The following is a 27355-nucleotide window of genomic DNA, read 5'->3' on the forward strand; positions in this document are numbered from 1 at the left end:
TCTCTACTCACTAACCCTGCCTCAGCCCTAGGTTTATATAGGGGAAGTTCTTCCCCTTCCAGGACTGGGCAGGAGGTGTGGCATGCATAGGATCCCTGACCAAGAGACCTCCCACCTGCTCTCAGACGTAATATCTCTATCACTGTGGCAACCAGACCCCTGGGGTGTCACATTCCCCCCTAGTGAAATTTAGCACTCCGGGACTAAACATATTTTTAGAAAAACATAACAAGGTATAAACAAAAACAGTACAATAAAGAAAGACATTAGGATGGTCACGGCATGTCCGCAACCGGGTGCAGTCTTTGAAGAAAACAAAGGTGTCCATTTCACCAAAACAGGGAGACGTCACCAGGTAGGGGTCTGTCCTGCCCCGAGTCCTTAACAGTCTTTTAGTCCATCCTGGGTTACGCTCCAACTAATTGTACAAGGATTCCCAGTAAATCCACCAAGGACTCCTAAAAATAACTAGAAACACATAATTATTTACAAGTAACAGACAGGTGACCACAAATAAAACAATTTAAACACTTCAAATCCTCCAACGTGCGGGTAACTGGCCTCTAGTGGCCCTAGTGGACCTACGGAGCTGACTGTCTGGTCCTGAACTACAGGGTGTAGGAGCTGTCAAGGGTAAACTGGGCAGCTGTCTACAGGCTCTTTGGCTCACTAGGGGTACGGCAGGCTCACTATGAGCAGAGGGTTGATCCTCCTGTTCTGCTTGTGTGGAGTCTGCTGCTTCCTGGACCGGCTGCTCTTCCAGCTCCACCTGTTGCTCCGTAGGCACTTGGGATGCTGGTTGGAGGAACGTGAGGACGGGTACCACAACTGCACCATTGACTTGAGTCCAGGACCGAGGGAAGTCTCCGAGCACAGTACTAACCATATCTTCCCCTTCCTCTACGGGTCGAGGGTCTTCTTGCTCTCCTTCTGGGTTCCGTAGCTGTTCGGGACACTTCTTCAGGTGATCCCGGGATACAATGGCTGTGGTTTCCCCTCCGTCTTTACTGATGGTACAAACCTTTGGGTTGTCGTGGCTTGAGGGCAGTACGGTGTACGGGTCCTTCTCCCACTGGTCGTCCAACTTGTGGAGCCGTCTCTTCCTCTTCAAGACCTGCTCTCCGGGTACCAGGGGAACAGCGGGAGCATACTGGTTGTAAGTTTTCTCTTGTCTTTCCCTAGCGAGACAGAGACTTCGCTCCACGCTCTCCTGTACTTTCCGGTACTGCTGCTGCCTCTCTGTGTCCCAGTCTGCTTCCGGTGAAGTGTCCTCGGGTGTCAGGACTCCCATCTCCAGGTCAACAGGTAGCTTACCAGGCCTTGCCCTCATTAGGTAAGCCGGGGTACAGTTGGTGGAACCTACAGGGATGTAGTTGTATAGGTCCACCAGGTCGGGCAGCTTCTCAGGCCACAGACTGCGTTCTTCCAGGGGCAACGTTTTCAGAAGATCCATTACCACCTGGTTCATTTTCTCACAAAGTCCATTAGTTTGCGGATGATAGGGTGTCGTCCTTATCTTCCGGCAGCCATACAGATTGCAGAATTCCTGGAAGACCTCCGCTTCAAAGGCAGGTCCCTGGTCCGTCAGCACTTGGTCCGGGTACCCGTGTGGACGGCAGAAGTGCTGCTGGAAGGCTCTAGCTGCTGTTTGAGCTGTTAAGTCCTTAACGGGGACGACAACCAAGAACCGGGAGTAATGATCCACAATGGTTAACGCGTAGACGTAGCCACTTCTGCTTGGGGTCAGTTTTACATGATCCAAGGCTACCAGTTCCAACGGCTGCTTGGTGACGATGGACTGAAGGGGGGTCTTCTGGCTGGCACGGTCCTTCCTTCTTAGGTTGCACGGGCCACAGTCTCTGCACCACCTCTCGATGGTTCCCCTCATGCCTACCCAGTGGAACCGCCCGCGCAGCAGGAACTCCAGCTTCTTCCATCCGAAGTGTACAGCCCCGTCGTGGTATGCCTCCATCACCATGGCTGCGTCTCTTCGTGGCACCACTACTTGCCAGATTAGTTCATGCGTCCGGGAGTTAACCATTCTGCGGCACAACTTCCCCTTGTAAAGGAACAGTCGACTCTTCTCAGCCCACAGTTGTTTGGCTTCCTCCGGAGCGTCTGGGTCAAGGCGAGCCTCTGGCCGAGTCAGCATCTCCTTCACAAGTCGGACGGCAGGGTCACTGTCTTGCGTTTCCTCCCAGTTGTAGTGAGGCAAGGGGTTAAACGTAGCGGCTTGCTTACTCCTTACCCGATGGGAATACTGGATAGTCCCATGACGGTGGAACGTGGGGAGTTCGACTTCTTCCAGTCCCTCTGGATCTTCTCCTACGTCCGGTAGGTTTGGCATCCTGGACAGGGCGTCCGCGTTGGTATTGGAACGTCCTGCCCGGTATTTGATTGTGAACTCGTAGTTGGACAGACGGGCCATCCATCTCTGCTCTAGGGCACCGAGTCTTGCCGTGTCCAGGTGTGTCAACGGGTTGTTATCCGTGTACACGGTGAACCGGGAAGAAGCGAGGTAGTGCTTAAAGCGTTCGGTGACTGCCCACACCACTGCCAGGAACTCTAGCTTAAATGAGCTGTAATTCTCAGGGTTTCTTTCGGTGGGTCGCAGTTTTCGACTGGCGTAAGCGATTACTCGTTCTTTCCCCTGCTGGATCTGGGACAGTACGGCTCCTAGCCCGATGTTACTTGCGTCGGTCTAGAGGATAAAGGGCTGGCTGTAATCAGGGTACGCCAGGATTTCATCCCCCGTGAGGGCCATCTTCAGCTGGCGGAAGGACTCTTCTTCTAACTTCTCCCATTTGAAGGGCGGCTTCTGGTTCTTGGCCTTCCGGGACTGGCCTATCAGGAGGTCCTGCATAGGAGCTGCCTTTTTGGTGAAACCGGGGATGAATCTGCGGTAATAGCCTACCAACCCGAGGAACTGCCGCACTTCCTTTACACTGGAGGGACTTGGCCATTCCTTAATTGCGGTGATCTTATCAGGGTCGGGAGCCACTCCGTCAGCGCTCACCACGTGTCCCTGGTACTGCACCTTTGGTTTTAGGAGGTGACACTTGGAGGGTTTTACCTTTAGGCCGTAGTTTGCCAGAGCTTCGAATACTTCCGCCAGGTGTTTCAGGTGGTCCTCATAAGTCTTGGAATATACGATGACATCGTCCAGGTACAACAGGACCGTCTCGAAGTTTCTGTGGCCCAGACAGCACTCCATTAATCGTTGAAAGGTTCCTGGTGCGTTACAGAGTCCGAACGGCATGCAGGTAAACTCGCTAAGTCCCATCGGGGTGGTGAATGCGGTCTTCTCCCGGTCCGCCTCTGCTACAGGAACCTGCCAGTACCCGCTAGTGAGATCCAAGGTAGAGAAGAAGTTAGCAGATCTTAAAGCAGCCAAAGACTCCTCTATCCTTGGTAAGGGGTACGCATCCTTGTGTGTGATACGGTTGATTTTCCGGTAATCTACACACATCCTCATGGTGTTGTCTTTCTTTTTGACTAAGACTAGTGGAGCTGCCCAGGGGCTACAGCTATCCCTGATCACCCCAGCCTCCTTCATGTCCCTAAGCATCCCCTTGGCGTGTTGGTAGTGTGCAGGGGGTACGGGTCGATACCTCTCTTTTATGGGAAGATGGTCTCCCGTGGGGATGTGGTGTTCTACCCCCTTGACTCGCCCGAAGTCTAACGGGTGTTTACTAAACACTCTCTCGTACTCTCGAACCACCCGATAGACTCCCTGTCTCTGGTGTGAGGGAGTGGAGTCAGTACCCAAATGTAGTTGCTGACACCAGTCCTCCATTGTTTCCTTAGAGCCGTTACCTTCCTCCGGGGAAGATGGAGGCAAGGGTTCTACGGACTGTATGGAATTTTGATTGATGGTATACAATTTGGCTAGCGTGGCATACCGGGGCAGGTACACTTCCCTCTTCCCGATATTTATTATGCGAACGGGCACCCTCCCATGGCGTACATTGACCACCCCCCGTGCTGTCAAAATGGTGGGCCTACTGTCTGAGTAAACTGGTTCTACCATTGCCTGGTAATCTCTACCTCTCAGACCAATAGCTGCCCGGCACCAAATCATCATTTCACTTTTTGGGGGCATGGCAATAGGGAAAGGGTCACACATTCTTACGCTACCAATCTCACCACCGGAGAGTTCTATCTGTTGCCGTCGCATCAGTGCCCGGATCTCTTTCTGGAGCACTCGCTGCTGGCCGGAGCTGGCGTTCTTGGCAACCTGCTGTAAAAGGAAAATCACCTCTGCAAGACAATTTTCAATTACATTAGTTCCTAGAGTTATCTTTGGGTGACTCTCGTGCTTGTCAATGTCTACAATGATCAGTCCCTGTGCCGCCAGTTCAACTCTACCGATTTTAATGGTCACCTCTTTAAATCCAATCTGTGGCACGGGCTGACCATTGCTGGCGATGATACTCAAATCGTCGTCAGGGTAGCGGGTGATATCCGAGTCATTCCAGTACTGCTTGAAGAGCACGTACGGGATAGTGGTAACCTGTGACCCGGTGTCCAGTAGGGCACTCATAGGGATGCCATCCAGTACCACAGGCAAGACTGGACGTCCTCCCACATATTTGTCGCGCCAGTTCGATGGGCCTGATGATCTTTTTCCTGGGGTTTGGCCCTCTACCCCAGGTTGTGCCAGTTTAAAGGACAGTACCTTGCCATATGTCCGGGTTGATTGCAGCGGCGGCAGATGGGTTGTCCGTCCTCGTTGTATCGGTCGCTGGGTCTTCCTCTGGCCGGTGGGGTCCTCCTTGGTCGACGCCACGGGATGTCCTCCGGTCCGGATGCCAGCTGGATCTTCCCTGGAGTGGAAACCTGTAAAGACTGCACAGTTCGGGTTAGCGCGGCAACGCTTTTAGCTAGCTCTTGGACCTGATGGTGCAGGTCTGGAGGCGGGTCATTGTTCAAAGCCTGCGCATCAGCTCCCACAGGCCCTGCCGACAAGGGCGCCGCCTCCTGGTGGTAAGTGGTAGTGGGGCGTCTGGGGGTCACAACGCCACCTGGTGCCGGTTCTCGGAGCACCCGGATGGCTCTGTCCTTGAACTGTGCAAATCCCAGATGAGGGTCCTGTAAGGCCATTGCCCGCAACTGGGTTCGGTGGGCATTGCAATATAAACCCTCTATAAATTGTTCAGTCAACAGCCTGTCCTCGTCTCCCACGCCGTCAGGGTCGGTCTGCTTAATAGCTCTCAGGGCCTCTTGTAGGTTCAGGGCATAGTCCCTTATACTCTCGTGTGCTCGCTGCTTGCACCCGTAGAATCTAAGCTTGATCTCGGCTGAGGTGCGGGTATCAAAGGTGTCCCTCAGCCGGGTTAGTATCCCTGCAACAGTCCTCCCCCCAGGTGGCCAGGACTTTACCTCCCTTTGGGCTGCCCCGGTTAATTGGGCCACCAGGATGCTCACTTTTTGCTCTTCTGTGAGGGGATACACCTGGAAGAGGCTATCCAGCTTTTCTCTAAAGTCATGCAGGGTATGTGACTCCCCTGAGTACTGGGGTAGCCAGGCCGCTCCCGGGATATAGGGCATGGTGAAAGGCATGACTGCAGCAGCGGTGGCGCTGGCGGGGGTTGAGGCAGTGAAGCTCTCCTCCGTATCCGACATCTTCCTCCCCCCTAGTGGACCGTGGCCTACCTTGCGATGATCCTCTTCCGTAGGCCGCGGCTCCGCAGTGGATCGTCAGGGTTGAGGACCTTCCGTCGTGCTCCTGTGACGTCGGCGTCTGCTGGGCTCCTTCCAGGACCTTACGCAACGTCCGGACGTGAGGCGGGGCTTCAGTTCTCGCGCGCTTTCGGAGTCCACGCCCCTCTTCTTCCCGCGCGGCGTCTTCAAGATGGCGTCCAACGGCGGGAAAACTCCACGGATGGCGGGAAGAAGGCAGAAGATGGCGCCGGATGGCGGGAAAACTTCACGGATGGCGGGAAGAAGGTAGAAGATGGCGCCGGATGGCGGGAAACCTCCACGGATGGCGGGAATCTTCACCACTGGTAAGTTTGAACAGTCTTTTTCAGGCACGCAGTACCCGGTGGTTGCGGGCACGAAATCCTGCCGACTACGCCAAAAGTTGACGCACCCCTGGGCCTGTGTCGCACAGCGTTGCGCATGCAGGAGCTTACCCGGAGCCGGATCTGTTGAGGGTTGTAGTCTCGTGGCGGTGACCCGGTCCGTGCCCAGGGAGTCAGACTAAGTGGCGTTGTATTAGCGGTAGATGTTGGACGACTACGCCACCCGTTGAATGCAGCGAAGGAGCTGCCGCTGCAGGGCAGACCGCTGAGGCCGGTGGTAGGATTGTGCAGCGTGGTAGTATCACCCCCAACGGGAGGGGTATGGCCTCAGGGCAGCCGACGTGGATGATGGGGGTAGCAGGAATCACTCAGAGACGATGCGGTGTAGTTCAGGGTCTTTACTGGTGATAAAGATAGACCCTCCCGGAGTACTGGCTAGCGATCGGGGCCTGGTCAGTCCTTGAGCAGATGGGATCTCCCCTGGCCAGGCGGAGTTGTAGGCCTCCCAAACTGACTGTACTCTTCTGGCTACCCTGCTAGAGGCGGGTATAAGTAGCCCACGTCCCTGAGTGTACCGTGTGGTGCTCACCCGTATGGCCGGTGACTCGGGGCCTTCTAGTGGCGTCCGCTCCACGACGGCGGTGCTGGTCCCACGCGTGTGACCGTGCCTTCGGGTTTCTTGGCCAGAGGACCTGAAATCCCCTGCCGGGCGGTTTCTGCTGCTGGGTAAAGATTAGTCCCCACAGCCTCGGACTCCGGGTCCAGTGATAGCTTCTCAGTCAGGGCGAGCTCTGCAGCTGCCAGCCCCTGACTCCTTATAGCACTGCTCCCACAGAGCTCCTGATGTTCTTCTCCTATATCTGCTGCTCTTCTCTGTCTCTACTTCTTCTCTACTCACTAACCCTGCCTCAGCCCTAGGTTTATATAGGGGAAGTTCTTCCCCTCCCAGGACTGGGCAGGAGGTGTGGCATGCATAGGATCCCTGACCAAGAGACCTCCCACCTGCTCTCAGACGTAATATCTCTATCACTGTGGCAACCAGACCCCTGGGGTGTCACACTTCCATATAGTATAATGGGCCCCACATAGTCCTCCATACAGTATAATTTCCCCACATAGTCCTCCATACAGTATAATGGCCCCACATAGTGCTCCATACGAAATAATGGGCCCCACATAGTCCTCCATACAGTATAATGGGCCCCACATAGTCCTCCATACAGAATAATGGCCCTACATAGTCCGCCATATATAATAATGGTCCCCATATAGTACTCCACACAGTATAATGGCCCCACATAGTTCTCCATACAGAATAATGGTCCCCATATAGTCCTCCATACAAAACAATGGCTCCACATAGTCCTCCAAACAGTATAATGGCCCCACATAGTCCTCCATACAGTATAATGGTCCAACATAGTCCTCTATACAGTATAATGACTCCACCTAGTCCTCCATACAGTATAATGGGCCCCACATAATTCTCCATTGTCCTCCATACACTATAATGGCCCAACATAGTCCTCCATGCAGTATAATGACTCCACATAGTCCTCCATACAGAATAATGGGGCCCACATAGTCCTCCATGCAGTATAATGGGCCCCACATAGTCCTCCATACAGTATAATGACTCCACATTGTCCTCCATACAGAATAATGACCCCACATAGTCCTCCATACAGTATAATGGACCCCACATAGTCCTCCATACAGAATAATGGGCCCCACATAGTCCTCCATACAGTATAATGAGCCCCACACAGTCCTCCATACAGAATAATGGGCCCCACATAGTCCTCCATACAGTATAATGACTCCACATTGTCCTCCATACAGAATAATGACCCCCACATAGTCCTCCATACAGCATAATGGCCCCATATAGTCCTCCATACTGTATAATGGACCCCACATAGTCCTCTATACAGTATAATGGACCCCACATAGTCCTCCATACAGAATAATGGCCCCACATAGTCCGCCATATAGAATAATGGTCCCCATATAGTACTCCACACAGTATAATGGCCCCACATAGTCCTCCATACAGAAAAATGATCCCCATATAGTCCTCTATACAGTATAATGGCCCCACATAGTCCTCCATACAGTATAATGGGCCCCACATAGTCCTCCATACAGAATAATGGCTCCACATAGTCCTCCATACAGTATAATGGGCTCCACATAGTCCTCCATACAGTATAATGGTCCAACATAGTCTTCTATACAGTATAATGACTCCACCTAGTCCTCCATACAGTATAATGGACCCCACATAGTCCTCCATGCAGTATAATGGGCCCCACATAGTCCTCCATGCAGTATAATGGGCCCCACATAGTCCTCCATACAGAATAATGGGCCCCACATTGTCCAGTATACAGAATAATGGGCCCCACATAATCCTCCATACAGATAAATGGGGCCCACATAGTCCTCTATGCAGTATAATGGGCCCCACATAGTCCTCCACACAGTATAATGACTCCACATAGTCCTCCATACAGTATAATGGACCCCACATAGTCCTCCATACAGAATAATGACCCCACATAGTCCTCCATACAGTATAATGGACCCCACATAGTCCTCCATACAGAATAATGGGCCCCACATAGTCCTCCATACAGTATAATGGGCCCCACACAGTCCTCCATACAGAATAATGGGCCCCACATAGTCCTCCATACAGTATAATGACTCCACATTGTCCTCCGTACAGAATAATGACCCCACATAGTCCTCCATACAGGATAATGGCCCCATATAGTCCTCCATACTGTATAATGGACCCCACATAGTCCTCCATGCAGAATAATGACCCCACATAGTCCTCTATACAGTATAATGGACCCCACATAGTCCTCCATACAGAATAATGGGCCCACACAGTCCTCCATACATAATAATGGGCCCCACATAGTCCTCCATACAGTATAATGACTCCACATTGTCCTCCATACAGAATAATGAGCCCACATAGTCCTCCATACAGAATAATGGCCCCACATAGTCCTCCGTACAGAATAATGGGCCCCACATAGTCCTCCATACAGAATAATGAGCCCCACATAGTTATCCATTCAGACTAATGGCTCCACATATTCCTCCATACATAATAATGGGCTCCACATAGTCCTCCATACAGTATAATGGACCCCACATAGTCCTCCATACAGTATAATGGACCCCACATAGTCCTCCATACAGTATAATGGACCCCACATAGTCCTCCATACAGTATAATGGGCCGCACATTAAATAAAAAATAAAAAAAACACAGTGAGTGCGAAATCCAGGATGCTCATACAGTTGAAGGTGCAATTCTGGGGGGAGGGTGGGCAGTACTAGCGGGCCAAATATAATCACCATGCAGGGCAAATTTGGCCTACGGGCCAAAGTTTGACATGTGTGCTCTAATGCGTTTTTGTTTCTATATTACAGTAAAATATTGAGAGTTAATTTTAACAAAAAAATTATCAAACACTGCAAAAAAGCTGCACATATGAACACAGCCTATAACTAAACAGATTTACCATTCAACTAGAGTGGTGATCCCAGTGTGTCTTAGTCTCCGTTCACATTTCTGTTTGTCTGGAGGTACTTAATTGATCGTTATAAGATCCATCTAGTTGCCATTTTTTAGAATGGAAGAAAACGTTCTCCATTCTTTTTTTTCGTTTGTACAAAACAATCACCAAACAAAGCCAAAGATATTCAATAGGGGTTGGGGGCTATGGGGCTTCCGTTTAAATTTTACTGATGCAACGGATCAATTATTTCATTTGGCTGCCCCCAAAACAGTAAAGACAAACGAAATATCCAAACGGACATGTGAATAAAGTCCTATAATGCCATCTTTCCATTTTTCTGTCTGTCGGGAGTGTTCTAAATAATGTCTGGACCTTCTTAATTACGTCATGTATTTTTGCTTTCCTGCTGATGATAAATGACTTCAGGGAGGAGTTCAGAACTCTTGAAACCTTGTTTAATAGCGAAAATCATAATTTATAAAATATACGCTGTCACCAGAAAGGAAGGGTGGCATTTCCTATTCTATTTATGCAGTGTAAGGGCGAGTCTGAATGACTTCATTCCTGCACCAATGAGCCATAGCCTGACAATGGATTTCTGCCAACATTCAGACAAACTTCATGTAGGAACCTGGGTACAGAGTTGTCACATACATTCGACTCATATGTAACATAACTACCTGTTTATGGATCCTATTTGTCTCTGATGATTAGTGATCAACTGCTGGGGGACACAACTAAGATCCCCATGATCATTAGATCGGGGGTCTCAAGTCCCCTATTGTTTGTAGGGATCAGCAGTTAAGAATATATTCTGCCAAAAATGCATCTTCGGTCCAGCCACATTGTTAAAGCAGAGAATCTTCTTTATTGAATCTTGAGTAAAAACATGTTGTAACATCATAAATGGAGGTACAGTGCCTACGTGTTTCGAGCTGTTGAGCCGCTCTTAATCATGGCATGCTGTGCTCACCTCACCTTTGAGATGAACATTGTACGTCATGATTAAAAGCGGGCTAACGGCTCGAAACGCGTAGGCACTGTACCTCCATTTATGATGTTACTATGTTACATGTTTTTACTCCACATTCAATTAAGAAGATTTTTCGCTCTATCCATGTGGCTGGACCGAAGATGAATTTTTGAACTCTCATTGGAACGCTACACAGGAGCATGGTCCGTTTCTTGGATTAAGCCTATCTACACGCGGTGAGCTGGGAAACTTTTTGCTTTTTGGACTTGAAGGGGATATCCTGGACTTTTTTAAAAAAAAAAAAAAAAAAAACTGCCTCAACAATAACAAGCAGGTAGTTGCTAACCGGCGCCGTTCTTTGCCAGCACAGAGCGGTCACAGATCTCTTCTGCCAGAGATTCAGCGGTCTCTGCTGGCGTCACATCAACAGAAAGGCGGTTTCTTTTCCGCTCTGCTCTGTTGATTGGGGGGGACTGTCTACGTCATTTTGATTGACAACTGGATCCCCGCTGCCTAACTGGGCGAGGTGGCTGTCAATCAGCATGATATCAATAGTCACACCCAATCGATAGAAGAAGCCACTGCTCTGTCGACGTGATGGCAGCAGAGACAGCAGAATCGCTGGCAGGAGCGGTGTGCCGGTGAAGAATGGCGCCAGGCACAACAGGCAGGTAGACAGCAAGTGCTAGGGCTGGATATCCGCTTTAATACTGTATATTCCACCACTCCATTCAACATCTATGAGGCTTACAAAAACATTTGTTTCACCGTCAGGAGGAATGGAGAGCGTAGAACCTCAATGCTAGTTGGTAGATGTCCTCATTAAAAGGGTTGACCCACCTTCGCATCTGATAGGTGACTACTTTCTGATTAGTGGGGGTCTGACCAATGGAATCCTGACCGGTCATGAGAATGGGATTCTGAAATGCCACTTTAATATTGGTAAAGGATGTTCACGCAATACACCACTCCATTCATTTTTGATGGGACAGCCACAGCTAATCGAGTACCGATCTGAACTATTTTGGGCAGCACCATAGATAAGGAAGTAATGGCAAACATGCGAGGCCAACGCTCAGTCCAAAGGGGCATTTCAGAGCCTCATTGCTAAGTTGAGACAACCCCTTTAATAATGACTAGTGTTGAGCGATACCTTCCGATATCAGGAAATATCGTATCGGATTGGATCGGGCCGATACCCAAAAAGTATCGGATATCGCCGATTCCGATACCGGAAACCAATGCAAGTCAATGGGACACAAATATCGGAATGAAAATAAACCCTTTCTTTCCTTGTAGGTTAATTCTACATGAAGTAAAACAACTAAGAATAATGTAGAATGACATGAAAAGTCGGCAATTCATCAGCGGCATTCACCGGTACCCGACAATTTACAACAGAAAGAATAGAGCTTCACACATAGATTAGGTAGATAGAACCATGTCAGTCACATATATATGAAGTACAGTGACAGTGTTGCTTACTGTACTTGTCATTTAGTGTAAAGGATTTATTTAAAAAAATAATAGTGTTTTCATGCACCGTCTCTTTAAAAAAGCGGGCCGGCAATTCAGCAGCGGTACCCGACAATTTATAACAGACAGAATAGAGCTTCACACATAGATTAGATAGATAGAAACATGTCAGTCACATATATATGAAGTACAGTGACAGTGTTGCTTACTGTACTTGTCATTTAGTGTTAAAATAAAGGATTTATTTAAAAAAAAATTGGTGTGGGGTTCCCCTTAATTTTAGGCTCTAGCGGAGGTTAAGCAGACAGCTGGGGCAGATGTTTGAAGCCTGGGAAGGGGGTAATACCCACGGAGCTTCCCAGGCTACTAATATCAGCCCCCAGCTGAATACCTAGCCTTTACTAGCTATTAAAATGGGGGAACCTCCCAAAAAAAATAACGTGGGGTCCCCCCTAATTTAATAGCTAGCAAAGGCTAGGCAGACAGCTGGGGGCTGATATTAATAGCCCAGGAAGGGTGCCATGAATATTGGCCCCCTCCCAGGCTAGAAACACCAGCCGTCAGCCGCCCCAGAAATGGCGCATCCATAGGATGCGCCAATTCTGGCACTTAGCCTCGCTCTTCCCACTGCCCTGTAGCGGTGGCAGTGGGGTAATAGGGCTGGGGTTGATGTCAGCTTATAATGCCAGCTGACATCAAGCCCAGGTTAGTAATGGAGAGGCGTCTATAAGACACCCCCATTACTAACCCCATAGTCAAAGTTAAAGAAAAACACAAACACCCAGAATAAAGTCCTTTAATTGAAATAAACACACAATTCTTTATTGTTCTAAATTAAACCATACTTACCATCACGCCCATTCCAGCTGAAGCCAACGATCTCCTGCAATAAAAGAAAAATAATAAAGCAACCTCATCCTTACCTTTCCATGGTTCCCACGACAGCTTCAGCTCTGCTACATCGAGATGACAGGCTGGACCGCAGCAGAACGCTGCCATCCAGCCTGTCATCCCGCAGACACTGAGAAGCGCAGGCATGCTTGCGCTCCACAGTGTCTCTCTGTAACGGCATCCAGATGAGCCGAGTTCATGTCCAATGAACTCAGCTCACCTCATGCACGTCACTGACAGCGTGGGAAAATTCTCACGCTGAAGTGCTGAGTGCAGGAGAATTTTCCCACGCTGTCAGTGACGTGCATGAGGTGAGCTGAGTTCATTGGACATGACCTCGGCTCATCTTTATGCCGTCACAGCCAGACACTGAGGAGTGGAAGTATGCCTGCGCTTCTCAGTGTCTGCGGGATGACAGGCTGAATGGCAGCGTTCTGCTGCGGTCCAGCCTGTCATCTCGATGTAGCAGAGCTGAAGCTGTCGTGGGATCCATGGAAAGGTAAGGATGAGGTTGCTTTATTATTTTACTTTTATTGCAGGAGATCGTTGCCTTCAGCTGGAAAGGGCGTGACGGTAAGTATGGTTTAATTTAGAACAATAAAGAATTGTGCGTTTATTTCAATTAAAGGACTTTTTTCTGGGTGTTGTGTTTTTTTAAATACTTTACTAGAAATTCATGGTGGTCATGTCTAATATTGGCGTGACCCCATGAATTTCGGGCTTAGGGCCAGCTGATAATGCCAAGCTGGCCTTAACCCCTTTATTACCCAGTGAGCCACCGCACCAGGGCCCTGGATGAGTTGGGTACAGCGCCAGAAGATGGCGCTTCTATGAACGCGCCATTTTCTGGGGCGGCTGCGGACTGCAATTTGCAGCGGGGGTGGCCCAGAAAGCTTGGGTCTCCCTGCGCTGCGTATTCCAGCCCCCAGCTGCCTAGTTGTACCTGGCTGGGCACAAAAATAGGGCAAAGCCCCACATCAATTTTTTTTAAAATAAATCCTTTATTTTAACACTAAATGACATTTGAGGAGTTAATAAAGATGCAGTCCCTAAATTATTATTTATTTTTTAATTAATTTTTCCCAAAACTTTTGACGTGGGCTTTGCTATATTTTTGTATGCCAGCCAGGTACAGCATCCAGCTTCTATGAACGCGTCATTTTCCGGGGTGGCTGCGGACTGCAATTTTCAGCGGGGGGGGGGCAGAAAGCTTGGGCCTCCCTGCGCTGCAGATTCCATCCCCCAGCTGCATAGTTGTACCTGGCTGGACACAAAAATAGGGAGAAGCTTCACGTATTTTTTTTTTTAATTATTTCATGAAATTCATGAAATAATTAAGAAAAAAAGGGCTTCCCTATATTGTTGTGTCCGGCTAGGTACAAATAGGCAGCTGGTGGTTGGGGGCAGCCCGTTCCTGCCTGCTGTACCTGGCTGGACACAAATATAGTGCGAAGCCCCACGTCAATTTTTTTTAAATCATTTCAGGAAATTCATGAAATAATTAAAAAAAATTGATGTGGGGCTTCGCCCTATATTTGTGTCCAGTCAGGTACAGCAGGCAGGAACGGGCTGCCCCCAACCACCAGCTGCCTATTTGTACCTGGCCGGACACAACAATATAGGGAAGGCCTTTTTTTCTTAATTATTCCATGAATTTCATGAATTTAAAAAAAAAATACGTGGAGCTTCGCCCTGTTTTTGTGTCCAGCCAGATACAACTAGGCAGCTGGGGGCTGGAATCTGCAGCGCAGGGAGGCCCAAGCTTTCTGGGCCCCACCCGCTGCAAATTGCAGTCCGCAGCCGCCCCGGAAAATGGCGCGTTCATAGAAGCGCCATCTTCTGGCGCTGTACCCAACTCATCCAGGGCCCTGGTGCGGTGGCTCACTGGGTAATAAAGGGGTTAAGGCCAGCTTGGCATTATCAGCTGGCCCTAAGCCCGAAATTCATGGGGTCACGCCAATATTAGACATGACCACCATGAATTTCTAGTAAAGTATTTAAAAAAAACACAAACACCCAGAAAAAAAGTCCTTTAATTGAAATAAACACACAATTCTTTATTGTTCTAAATTAAACCATACTTACCATCACGCCCATTCCAGCTGAAGCCAACGATCTCCTGCAATAAAAGTAAAATAATAAAGCAACATCATCCTTACCTTTCGATGGCTCCCACGACAGCTTCAGCTCTGCTACATCGAGATGACTGGCTGGACCGCAGCAGAACGCTGCCATCCAGCCTGTCATCCCGCAGACACTGAGAAGCGCAGGCATGCTTGCGCTCCTCAGTGTCTGGCTGTGACGGCATCCAGATGAGCCGAGGTCATGTCCAATGAACTCGGCGCACCTCATGCACGTCACTGACAGCGTGGGAAAATTCTCACGCTGAAGTGCTGAGTGCAGGAGAATTTTCCCACGCTGTCAGTGACGTGCATGAGGTGAGCTGAGTTCATTGGACATGACCTCACCTCATGTATGTCACTGACAGCGTGGGAGAAGTCTCACGCTGAAGCGCTGAGTGCAGGAGAATTCTCCCACGCTGTCAGTGACGTGCATGAGGTGAGCTGAGTTCATTGGACATGACCTCGGCTCATCTGGATGCCGTCACAGCCAGACACTGAGGAGCGCAAGCATGCCTGCGCTTCTCAGTGTCTGCGGGATGACAGGCTGGATGGCAGCGTTCTGCTGCAGTCCAGCCTGTCATCTCGATGTAGCAGAGCTGAAGCTGTCGTGGGAACCATGGAAAGGTAAGGATGAGGTTGCTTTATTATTTTTCTTTTATTGAAGGAGATCGTTGGCTTCAGCTGGAATGGGCGTGACTGTAAGTATGGTTTAATTTAGAACAATAAAGAATTGTGTGTTTATTTCAATTAAAGGACTTTATTCTGGGTGTTGTGTTTTTTTTAAATACTTTACTAGAAATTCATGGCGGTCATGTCTAATATTGGCGTGACCCCAAGAATTTCGGGCTTAGGGCCAGCTGATAATGCCAAGCTGGCCTTAACCCCTTTATTACCCAGTGAGCCACCGCACCAGGGCCCTGGATGAGTTGGGTACAGCGCCAGAAGATGGCGCTTCTATGAACGTGCCATTTTCCGGGGCGGCTGCGGACTGCAATTTGCAGCGGGTGGGGCCCAGAAAGCTTGGGCCTCCCTGCGCTGCGGATTCCAGCCCCCAGCTGCCTTGTTGTACCTGGCTGGACACAAAAATAGGGCGAAGCCCCACGTATTTTTTTTTTTAATTATTTCATGAAATTCATGGAATAATTAAGAAAAAAAGGGCTTCCCTATATTGTTGTGTCCGGCTAGGTACAAATAGGCAGCTGGTGGTTGGGGGCAGCCCGTTCCTGCCTGCTGTACCTGACTGGACACAAATATAGGGCGAAGCCCCACATAATTTTTTTTAATTATTTCATGAATTTCCTGAAATAATTAAAAAAAAATTGACGTGGGGCTTTGCACTATATTTGTGTCCAGCCAGGTACAGCAGGCAGGAACGGGCTGCCCCCAACCACCAGCTGCCTATTTGTACCTGGTTGGACACAACAATATAGGGAAGCCCTTTTTTTCTTAATTATTCCATGAATTTCATGAAATAATTAAAAAAAAAACAAAACGTGGAGCTTCTCCCTATTTTTGTGTCCAGCCAGGTACAACTAGGCAGCTGGGGGATGGAATCTGCAGCACAGGGAGACCCAAGCTTTATGCCCCCCCCCCCCCCCCCCCCCGCTGAAAATTGCAGTCCGCAGCCGCCACGGAAAATGGCACGTTCATAGAAGCTGGATGCTGTACCTGGCTGGCATACAAAAATATGGCGAAGCCCACGTCAAAAGTTTTGGGAAAAATTAATTAAAAAATAAATAATAATTTAGGGACTGCATCTTTATTAACTCCTCAAATGTCATTTAGTGTTAAAATAAAGGATTTATTTAAAAAAAAAATGGCGTGGGATCCCCCATAATTTTAGTCTCTAGCGGAGGTTAAGCAGACGGCTGGGGCAGATGTTTGAAGCCTGGGAAGGGGGTAAAACCCATGGAGCTTCCCAGGCTACTAATATCAGCCCCCAGCTGAATACCTAGCCTTTACTAGCTATTAAAATGGGGGACCCCCCCAAAAAAAATGACGTGGGGTCCCCCCTATTTTAATAGCTAGCAAAGGCTAGGCAGACAGCTGGGGGCTGATATTAATAGCCCAGGAAGGGTGCCATGAATAATGGCCCCCTCCCAGGCTAGAAACACCAGCAGTCAGCCGCCCCAGAAATGGCGCATCCATAGGATGCGCCAATTCTGGCACTTAGCCTCGCTCTTCCACGCTGCCCTGGTGCGGTGGCAGGGGGTAATAGTGGTGGGGTTCATGTCAGCGCCAGCTGCCATGAAGCCCAGGTTAGTAATGATGGGCGTCTATAAGAAACCCCCATTACTAACCTACAAAGTGTTAAAAAGAAAAAACACACTACACCCAGAAAAAAATAATTTATTTGAAATAAAACACACCATTTTATTTAATTCTTAGTTTACTAAAAATAATAGTTACCTGTCCACGTTCCTGCCCTGATCTCCCATGCACAGCTGTCACATCTGGAGATGGTGACAGCTGTGCATGGCTGCTGTAAGCTCACACTGCCGGGAACACGTCCGCTCCCGGCAGCGGGAGCCACTGACTGAGGTCACCGGAGTGCATTCAGTCAGCGCAGCTCCGGAGACCTCCTTTACGGCACTGCTGTACCGTGGGAATTTCTCACGATACAGCAGGGCCGTAAAGGAGCAAACCGGAGCAGCGCTGCCTGAACTCCGGTGAACCCTTACGGCCCCGTCATTCTAGCGGCGGCAGCGGTTCAGAGCGGTCACATTCTATGTGGCTGCTCTGAACTGGAGATCATCGTGGGACACTCGTGGACTACTACGGAGGGGTAAGGATAAGGTTGTGGTTTATTATTTTATATTTTATTACAGGAGATCGATGGCTTTGGGGAATTAGGTGTCTAGGTGAGTATAGGTGTATTTTTTTATTTTTTACTTTATTTTAGGTGGCGATCGGCGGGGACAGGTAATGTATGAACTAATTTATTGTAGGTAACCACTGGCCACCAATGACATGTATTTAAAATTTATTGGGGCACAGTAGGGCAATTTAAATAGCAGGATCAGGCTGATGGGAACTACTGCTCCCATCGAGCTGATCCTGCTGGCACGAGTGGACGGGGGACAGACATAGGCCGATGGGAGTAGTAGTGTCACATCGGCCTATGTCTGCCTGCACGCACAGACACCGCGCACACCCGCACAAACATCGCACACACACCCCGCACACACACCCTGCACACACACCCGCACACACACTAATCATGACCGGTCTGATGGTCTGGGAGGTGAGGCTGACCTGTGCGGCCGTGGGAAAGTTCATGTGAGTTCATACAATGCAGTCAAGCATGAACTCACATGAACCCTCTGAGGGCACCGCGGTGACTTCAAATGAACAGCTGATCGGCATCACCTGATACCTCAGCTGTTCATTTGAAATAACCGGCGGGAAAGCGCAGCACAGAACGGGAAAGCCGGCGGTGAAGTCTTTTCACTGCCGGCTTCCCCGCCCGGGTCCTTCGCTCCTTGGTGCTGCGCTCCCCGCCCGGTCCTAATTTACGATTGGGATTGGAGGTGGCGAGGGGAGCGGAGGATCGGGGTGGGAGGCTGCGGAGAAGCAGTATGGGGCTGTGTGATTGTTTAAAAGCCGGCGGCTTTTTACCGCGCGCCGGCTTTTAAACAATCAGGAGAATTCTCCCCCGCTGGGATGGCATTCTGATGACAGGCTGGATCGCGCTGCCATCCAACTTGTCATCCTTCACAGACACTGCAGAGCGCAGGCATTATGGGAACTTCCGATTCCGGTATTCGATATTGTAAAAGTATCGGAATTAAGTATCGGAATTCCGATACTGTAATATCGGGTATCGGCCGATATTCGCGGTATCGGAATGCTCAACACTAATTATGACAAAATGCAGACCCCGTAACCCAAGACCAGGTGAAAGAACTGAATTTGTGCCTAGGATTTACAATCTTTAGCCCAGATAGCAGTGTCGGACTGGGCTGCCAAGGGCCCACCAGTAACATCAATTCCATGGCCCCACTTTTCAGCTACAAGCAAATATAACATAGCAATAAACTGGGTGGATTGTTAAATGAATAAGATATTGTCTTTGCCTGTATATGGTGAATTAAGTATATTGTGCCAAGTACTGCTCATATAAGTGGGTGGTAGCCCACCGGAGGATTCCTCTGTTCTCCTGGGGGCCAGTCCGAGCCTCCCAGCATCGAGCAGGTAAGAGAACAGCAGTCATGAGATCTTGTGATCGAGACTCTATAAAGCACTCTCTCCTTCCGAGGCTATGGACTGTGTATATTCAGTTACCTGACTCTGAATTTCGCTCTGTTGTTTCAGTCGGAGGTTTTCTGGCGTATCTGCCACAGTGGTAAAGGACTGTTTGGGATAGTGTCTATAAAAAAAAAAAGAAGAAATGGTCAATGCTATATCACACATGTATTGTGTACTGCTACTTCCTAATCTCCCACTTCCAAGACAGTAAAAGCTTGGAAGAAAGGTAAGAGTCAGCTTGCAAGTTCCCTTTAATAAATGAACGATATAAACCTTCCATTGTCGTTCTCCAGGTTATACACAGATGTCTGCATGCCGTCCTGCAATTTACATGAATTTCAGGCTGTTCTTCTAGGAATCTCATATGCAATGACTAATATCCCCTCTGAGTGATGCGCTTTGTACAATCTTCTTACTCATTCTCATATGCAGGAGCCATAATTATAAATGGGCTATGTGAATCTAGTATTATTAAGTGCCTCACTGAAAAAAAATAGTTTTGATGCTGGAAAAAAATAATAATATTGATACTTAATCTAAAATGTTTTTCTCCCCAAACTAACAATTTGTTTTCGACATAAATTGCACGTTGTGTTACCTCCTGGCGCTGAGTGCAAACCAATGTGCAACACGCTGTTTTTGTTTAAATCAGATCCATCCCCACTTATGGCAAGATAAACTGCAGACATTAATAAAAAGATCTGATGAGACTGGTGTACTTACCTTGTTAATCCATATCAGAATGGCTGTATATTCCTTTTCGAAAGTTTATTTTCGATCGCTAACGCTTTAGGCTAATTAACAGCTCCTCAGTGTCCCTCCTCACTGCTAAGATCTCCCACTGCTCAGTACAAGCTGTAGCTGTCAGTCAGCCTGGACTGAATACATTTGGACTCATGAGCTATTTCACTCTATAGCTTGAATCCTAAAATGTTCCTCTTAATTATGGAACCATTCTGACATGGATTTTCAAAGTAAGTGCAAAAGCCTCATCAAGTCCATATGATCCATTTAGTAATGGATGCAGTTGTAATGTGCAATCTAGTAAAAGATCTGCTTTATCTAAAAAAAATGTATGCAAATATTGCTTTACATTACACACATTATACGACGGATACATTCTTCCCCTACAGTGCATAACACTGCTATACAATACCTGAATATCAATGTCAGAGTGGTAATACTGTCAAAACCAATTCTATGTGTGCTGAGATAATAGCGCCATCCAGTGCCAAATAAACATTGCCATAATATAGCATCCAATACAACCATAAATCACCTAAATACATTGAGGCAATGTATAAATAATACAGTAACAAACTGTGTAAATAATTAAGCCTTATAGTGCCCAGATTATATGTTGCATATTGGATAAATGATACCACCTAATGGTGCCCAAATAATACAACCGTACATTACCTTAATTCTTAAGGTAGTGTATAAATAATAATAGTCACACAGTGATTAAATAATAAAGCCTTACAGTGCCCAGTTTATAAGTTGCATTTTGGATAAATGATACCACCTAACCGTGCCCAAATAATACCACCGTACGTTACCTAAATTCTGCAAGGCAGTATAACCAAAATAGTCACACAGTGCGTAAATAAAGACTGATACTAATACAACATATAGGGCAAATATTACTCCATATAGTGCCAAGAAAAAAACATGAAATGTAGTACATGTTTTATATACACATTCACCGATAAAACTGATACTTTTTTGAAGTTTCCTTATTCTATAGCTGAACATTTTATGAGCCCAGAATGTGAGCGGTCATATTTGGGACAACCCACAGCAATGGTGGTTAAACAATCCCCCCTTGAGGCCCCATTGATTGCACAATGCTTGCCTGGCTGCATTTGCAATGGAAACCCAAATTCAGTGCATTAAATTGCGATAATTACACCGTATGGATATGTTCTAAGACTGAGTGTGCTGTCCAGAAGAGCTTACATTCTAATAGTGAGCTGTGACATATGGGAGATCCTCAGACATATGCTATTTGATGTCTGGGACTCGGCCAAGCAGCAGGCTACCAGGAGGGGATATTTTGGTTTATTCTGTGTTTTCATGACACAGATGGCCAGATATCGCATCTGATGAGAAGTGACAGCCGCAGCTGATCTCCTGCGCTATGGCCAAGCATCACCACATCACGCAGTGCCGCCTGCTCCATAGCTGCAAGGTCGGGCATGAGCAAAGGCATCCGGCTCTAATTTGTCAATGACACTAAGGATAAAAAAGGGTTGTATTAATTCAGTAACACCAGTAATGTGTATTCCTTCTGCTTCAATATATTTTACTGTATGAATCACTGGCAGTAGACACGTTAATATTGCATTGCACCGACATTGCTACATCTGTATATGAACAGTGACTGCACTTTGCTGCATTGTCCTTTGGTAAACACAAGTAATCTGAAATCCACATTCAATCACCACCCTGCTTTACACTGCGGCTTTGCTTTCTCAGATTGGCTGTTGTTTATAAACACAGATTCACCATGAAATGTATTCCAATTTCCAATGTATACTGTGTACAGGTTTCCTTATTATTATTCTCTGTACATGATGTCACTAGACTCAATTCCATTTAGTTTCACGGAATTCATGAATGACACAATCTGTAGCATTATTCCTGCTATGAAGTACTTGTAATAATCATGCTGTGATGTCATCGTGTCCAGACAAAGGTCACATAGTTCTGTGACATCACAATCATATTGTTACATAACATCCCGGAAGAGTTCAGACACTATGACATCATAATCATCAGCTGCTTACACACAGTTACGCATGCAATGTAACTTTCCACGTATAACTTTGTGATATCACAATCATCAGAGGACTCCAGACTGTTACATCTGTGATGTCATAACATTCAGATAGAGATCATATCCAGTGACATCATAATCAACAGTTTATAGTGTTACATATGCAATGGCATGACATTCAAGCAAAGGTGAAGTAATTCTATGACATCACAATCGTCAGCTGCTTAGTGTGTGCACTTTTACATATGTGATGTCATAAAATCCAGGGACAAGTATATGACATCACAATTGTCAGCTGCTTACTATGTACACTTTTACATACAGTATGTGATGTCATAAAATCAAGGGAGAAGTATATGACATCATAATCATCAGCTGTTCATATATGTCATAACATTCAGAGCATTGTCACATACTATGGCATGTGATGTCATGATGTTCAAGCAAAGGCCACCTAATGTTATGATATCATAATCATCAGCTACTAACGTATTGCTACATTTGTGAGGTCATAATGTACAAGCAAAGGTCACATACAGTACAGACCAAAAGTTTGGACACACCTTCTCATTTAAAGATTTTTCTGTATTTTCATGACTATGAAAATTGTACATTCACACTGAAGGCATCAAAACTATGAATTAACACATGTGGAATTATATACTTAACAAAAAAGTGTGAAACAACTGAAAATATGTCTTATATTCTAGGTTCTTCAAAGTAGCCACCTTTTGCTTTGATGACTGCTTTGCACACTCTTGGCATTCTCTTGATGAGCTTCAAGAGGTAGTCACCGGAAATGGTCTTCCAACAATCTTGAAGGAGTTCCCAGAGATGCTTAGCACTTGTTGGCCCTTTTGCCTTCACTCTGCGGTCCAGCTCACCCCAAACCATCTCGATTGGGTTCAGGTCTGGTGACTGTGGAGGCCAGGTCATCTGGCGTAGCACCCCATCACTCTCCTTCTTGGTCAAATAGCCCTTACACAGCCTGGAGGTGTGTTTGGGGTCATTGTCCTGTTGAAAAATAAATGATGGTGCAACTAAACGCAAACCGGATGGAATAGCATGCCGCTGCAAGATGCTGTGGTAGCCATGCTGGTTCAGTATGCCTTCAATTTTGAATAAATCCCCAACAGTGTCACCAGCAAAGCTCCTCCACACCATCACACCTCCTCCTCCATGCTTCACGGTGGGAACCAGGCATGTAGAGTCCATCCGTTCACCTTTTCGGCATCGCACAAAGACACGGTGGTTGGAACCAAAGATCTCAAATTTGGACTCATCAGACCAAAGCACAGATTTCCACTGGTCTAATGTCCATTCCTTGTGTTCTTTAGCCCAAACTTGTCTCTTCTGCTTGTTGCCTGTCCTTAGCAGTGGTTTCCTAGCAGCTATTTTACCATGAAGGCCTGCTGCACAAAGTCTCCTCTTAACAGTTGTTGAAGAGATGTGTCTGCGGCTAGAACTCTGTGTGGCATTGACCTGGTCTCTAATCTGAGCTGCTGTTAACCTGCGATTTCTGAGGCTGGGGACTCGGATAAACTTATCCTCAGAAGCAGAGGTGACTCCTGGTCTTCCTTTCCTCGGGCGGTCCTCATGTGAGCCAGTTTCTTTGTAGCGCTTGATGGTTTTTGCAACTGCACTTGGGGACACTTTCAAAGTTTTCCCAATTTTTCGCACTGACTGACCTTCATTTCTTAAAGTAATGATGGCCACTCGTTTTTCTTTACTTAGAATTTGTATTATGGCAAGGAAAAAGCAGCTAACAGTCTATTCAGTAGGACTATCAGCTGTGTATCCACCAGACTTCTGCACAACATAACTGATGGTCCCAACTCCATTTATAAGGCAAGAAATCCCACTTATTAAACCTGACAGGGCACACCTGTGAAGTGAAAACTATTTCCGGTGACTACCTCTTGAAGCTTATCAAGAGAATGCCAAGATTGTGCAAAGCAGTCATCAAAGCAAAAGGTGGCTACTTTGAAGAACCTAGAATATAAGACATATTTTCAGTTGTTTCACACTTTTTTGTTAAGTATATAATTCCACATGTGTTAATTCATAGTTTTGATGCCTTCATTGTGAAAGTACATTTTCATAGTCATGAAAATACAGAAAAATCTTTAAATGAGAAGGTGTGTCCAAACTTTTGGTCTGTACTGTAGTTCTGTGACATACCCCCCACTTGTGGACCATCCAATGAATTAAAAATATTGGGGTGGTCCGTTTATTACTCTGTAATGACTGTTTAGAACGGAGATTATGTAGCTGCAGGAGGGGGAGACGGCTGTCAGAGATGACCGAACTCCCAAATGAGAAGGCAGAGGTGGTTTATTACCATTTCTGCCTTCCAGATCACTGTATACACAGCACTTTATGACAGCTGTATATACTGTTTAGGAAGCACTGAGAGCACTTCCTCCTCCGGTCCCAGCGATCATGTGATCGCCAACTTCCAGGACAGCTAAACTGACATCTACAACATTTCTGCATCTAAAATCCGTGAATATTTGCTGCACTTTTTCATGCATTTTTCTGTTCGTATTTGGTTACAGAAATACAACAGAATTGCAACAAAACAATGTTACGTCATATGTCGGGTCCCTGAATTTGATACAGGCTCACTAGCTGAGCCTGCATCTTTCCTAGCAGATGATGGCTGAATTATTCAACCATCATCTGCCTCTAACAGCTGTGGGTGGAGAAAAGTTAACATGTTAAATGCCGCTGTCAATCTCTCATATCAGCATTTAACACGCGCCATTCCACGCACCCATCAGCGCACTCGTGACGAGATAGTGGGGTGCCGATGGGTTGCCAACACAGCTGGGGGTCTGCTGAAGACCTCCGTGCTTATACTCACAATTCTCCTGTGAAAGTCAGCCTGTGGCCTGCGTTCATAGGAGATTGTGATTTTTGTTATACATGGCAGGGCTGAAGCACTGCTATGTATAGCACAAGTGATCGGATGATCGCAGCTTCAAATCTCCTAAGGGGACTATTAAATACAGTAAAAAGTGAAAAATGTTTTTGAAGATATGAAAAAAATACAAAACACAAAAGTTCAAAGAACCTCTCTTTTTTATCATTAAAAATAAAACAATTAAAAAATATATATACACAAATCTGGTATCGCTGCTTTCATAAAAGTCTGATCTATCATAATATAAAGTAAATTAATCCGATAGTTAAATGGTGTAATGAGGAAAAGAAATTGAAATGCCAGAATTACTGAGTATTTTTGGCCGCCGCAACATTGCAATAAAATGCAATAAGAGGCGATCAAAACATCGTATCTAGCCCAAAATGGTATCAATAAAAACATCAGCTCAGAGCTCAAAAAACAAGCCCTCACCCAACCCCAGATCCTGAAAAATAAAAACGCATGAATCTTGGAAAATGGCAACACATGCAAAAATTTTACAAATTTCTAAAAAAAAAATTCACCACTTGAAAAAAAAAAACTATACATCTTTGGTATCTACGTATGCATACTGACCTGGAGAATCACAATGCCAGCTCAGTTTTACCATATACTGAACATGGTAAATGATCAAAATAACAATTGTGGAATTGCACTGTTTTTGCAATTTCAACACACTTGGAATTTTTTTTCCTGCTTTCCAGTGCATTACATGATAAAATGCATAAGTGTCATTCAAAAGCACAACTCACCCTGCAAAAAACGAATCCTCGATGTTAAAATAAAAAAATTATGGCTCTTGGAATAAGGAGAGGAAAAAAAACGAAAGTGCAAAAATCGCCCGGTCCTTAAGGGGTTAATTTCCTATTAGCTGAACTTTCAGTAAAGCAGCCAGACAGCATTTTATTGCTATTTACATGCAGATTAACCCTATATCTTTAGGTAAACAGCATTTTTGTGCAAGACAGGTTCCCTTTAAAAACACAAATACGATTTTGCATGCATTTTTTTGAGGCTTCCCATAGAAGTCTATGGGGGAAAAAAAGCATTAAAAAAAAAAACCACAGATTTAGTGCAACTCGAAGTGGGTATGAATTCTCATCCACTTTGCTAGAACGGTTAAACCCAGCAGATGAAAACATTGCAGGGTTTACACCTAATTCTATGACATCATAATCTGGAGCGGCTTTTATACATTTCTATGCAAATACGCTCCACATTTACATTTTTGTAAGCTTTGTTCAGATAAGCGCCGTGGCTTCCATTCAGAATGGAGTTTCAGAAGACAAAAGTTTTCGTTTTTTACAGTCGTGTTGGAATGAATGGAATGTAAGTGCTTAGATACTGGTATGGTAAGAAATAAACCCTGACACTGAAAACCCCACCCCTGTATGAACTTCACACGTGAAAAACCAAACAATATCAAAACCGGATTAACGTGCAGTTTACGACAAAAATAGGTGACACCCATAGGAAGCAATAGTTCATGGATATTCTGTTCTTGCTTCTCCCCATTTGTTCTTGAAAGGAAACTCGCATTTCTAAATATAATTGGATTCGGTAACAATGTATTAAACCAGAATGTCAGCTATTTCAGAAATGAGAATAACAAAAGCTCTTCAAAAATAGTCTAAAAATACATCAATTGCTGTTTTAGTACATAAATATTCACAATACATAGGGTGGCATCAGTATGGTGTATACCCTTCACCCTCACCGTGCAATGCATCTGGCATTACCAATCACAGCCTCGCTCAGCCAGATTACTTTTAGGAAGATTTTACAAAAACTTTCACCCCCGATCCTGTTTTCACCTTCCTGAAAAGACCAAATTTTTCAATTCTGCCCAGTGTCACTTTATATGATAATCAACTCCAGAAAGTTTCAATGTATCCCAGTGATTCTGAGACAACACATTGTACTTAATGTTAGAGGTAAATTTAGGCCAATATTTTTTGCGTTTATTTGAGAAAATGTCGGAATTTTGGTGAAAATTTTGGAAAAATTGGGAAAATTTTACAATTTTCAAATTTTAATTTTTAAGCCCTTAAACCAGAGAGTTATATCACACAACATAGTTAAGAAATAATTTTTAACATATGTCTACTTTATATCAGCATCATTTCTGAAGCATAATTTTTTTTTGTAAGGAAGTTAGAAGGGTTAATTTCTCAATTTTCCAGCAAAATTTACAAAACCAATTTTTTTAGGAACCACATCACATTTGAAGTGACTTTGAGGGGCCTATATGACAGAAAATACCCAAAAGTGACACCATTTTAAAAACTGCACCCCTCAAAGTACTCAAAACCACATTCAAGAAGTTTAATGACCCTTCAGAATCTTCACAGGAATTAAAGCACTGTGGAAG

The 27355-nt window shown here is 46.2% G+C and overlaps 1 protein-coding gene across 1 annotated transcript in view; it reads right to left on the reverse strand.

The window, feature by feature from the left end:
• Positions 1 to 27355, reverse strand: part of NEBL (nebulette) — a 292333-nt gene that overhangs the window by 148274 nt on the left and 116704 nt on the right. The window contains exon 3 of the mRNA XM_073677485.1: positions 19316 to 19400. Within this exon, the coding sequence (XP_073533586.1) occupies positions 19316 to 19400 (85 nt within the window). The remainder of the gene's footprint in view (positions 1 to 19315; positions 19401 to 27355) is intronic.

The sequence above is a fragment of the Phyllobates terribilis genome, unplaced genomic scaffold (assembly GCF_046119375.1).
Source record: "Phyllobates terribilis strain yellow unplaced genomic scaffold, ASM4611937v1 Scaffold_4__5_contigs__length_816908805, whole genome shotgun sequence".
NCBI lineage: Eukaryota > Metazoa > Chordata > Amphibia > Anura > Dendrobatidae > Phyllobates > Phyllobates terribilis.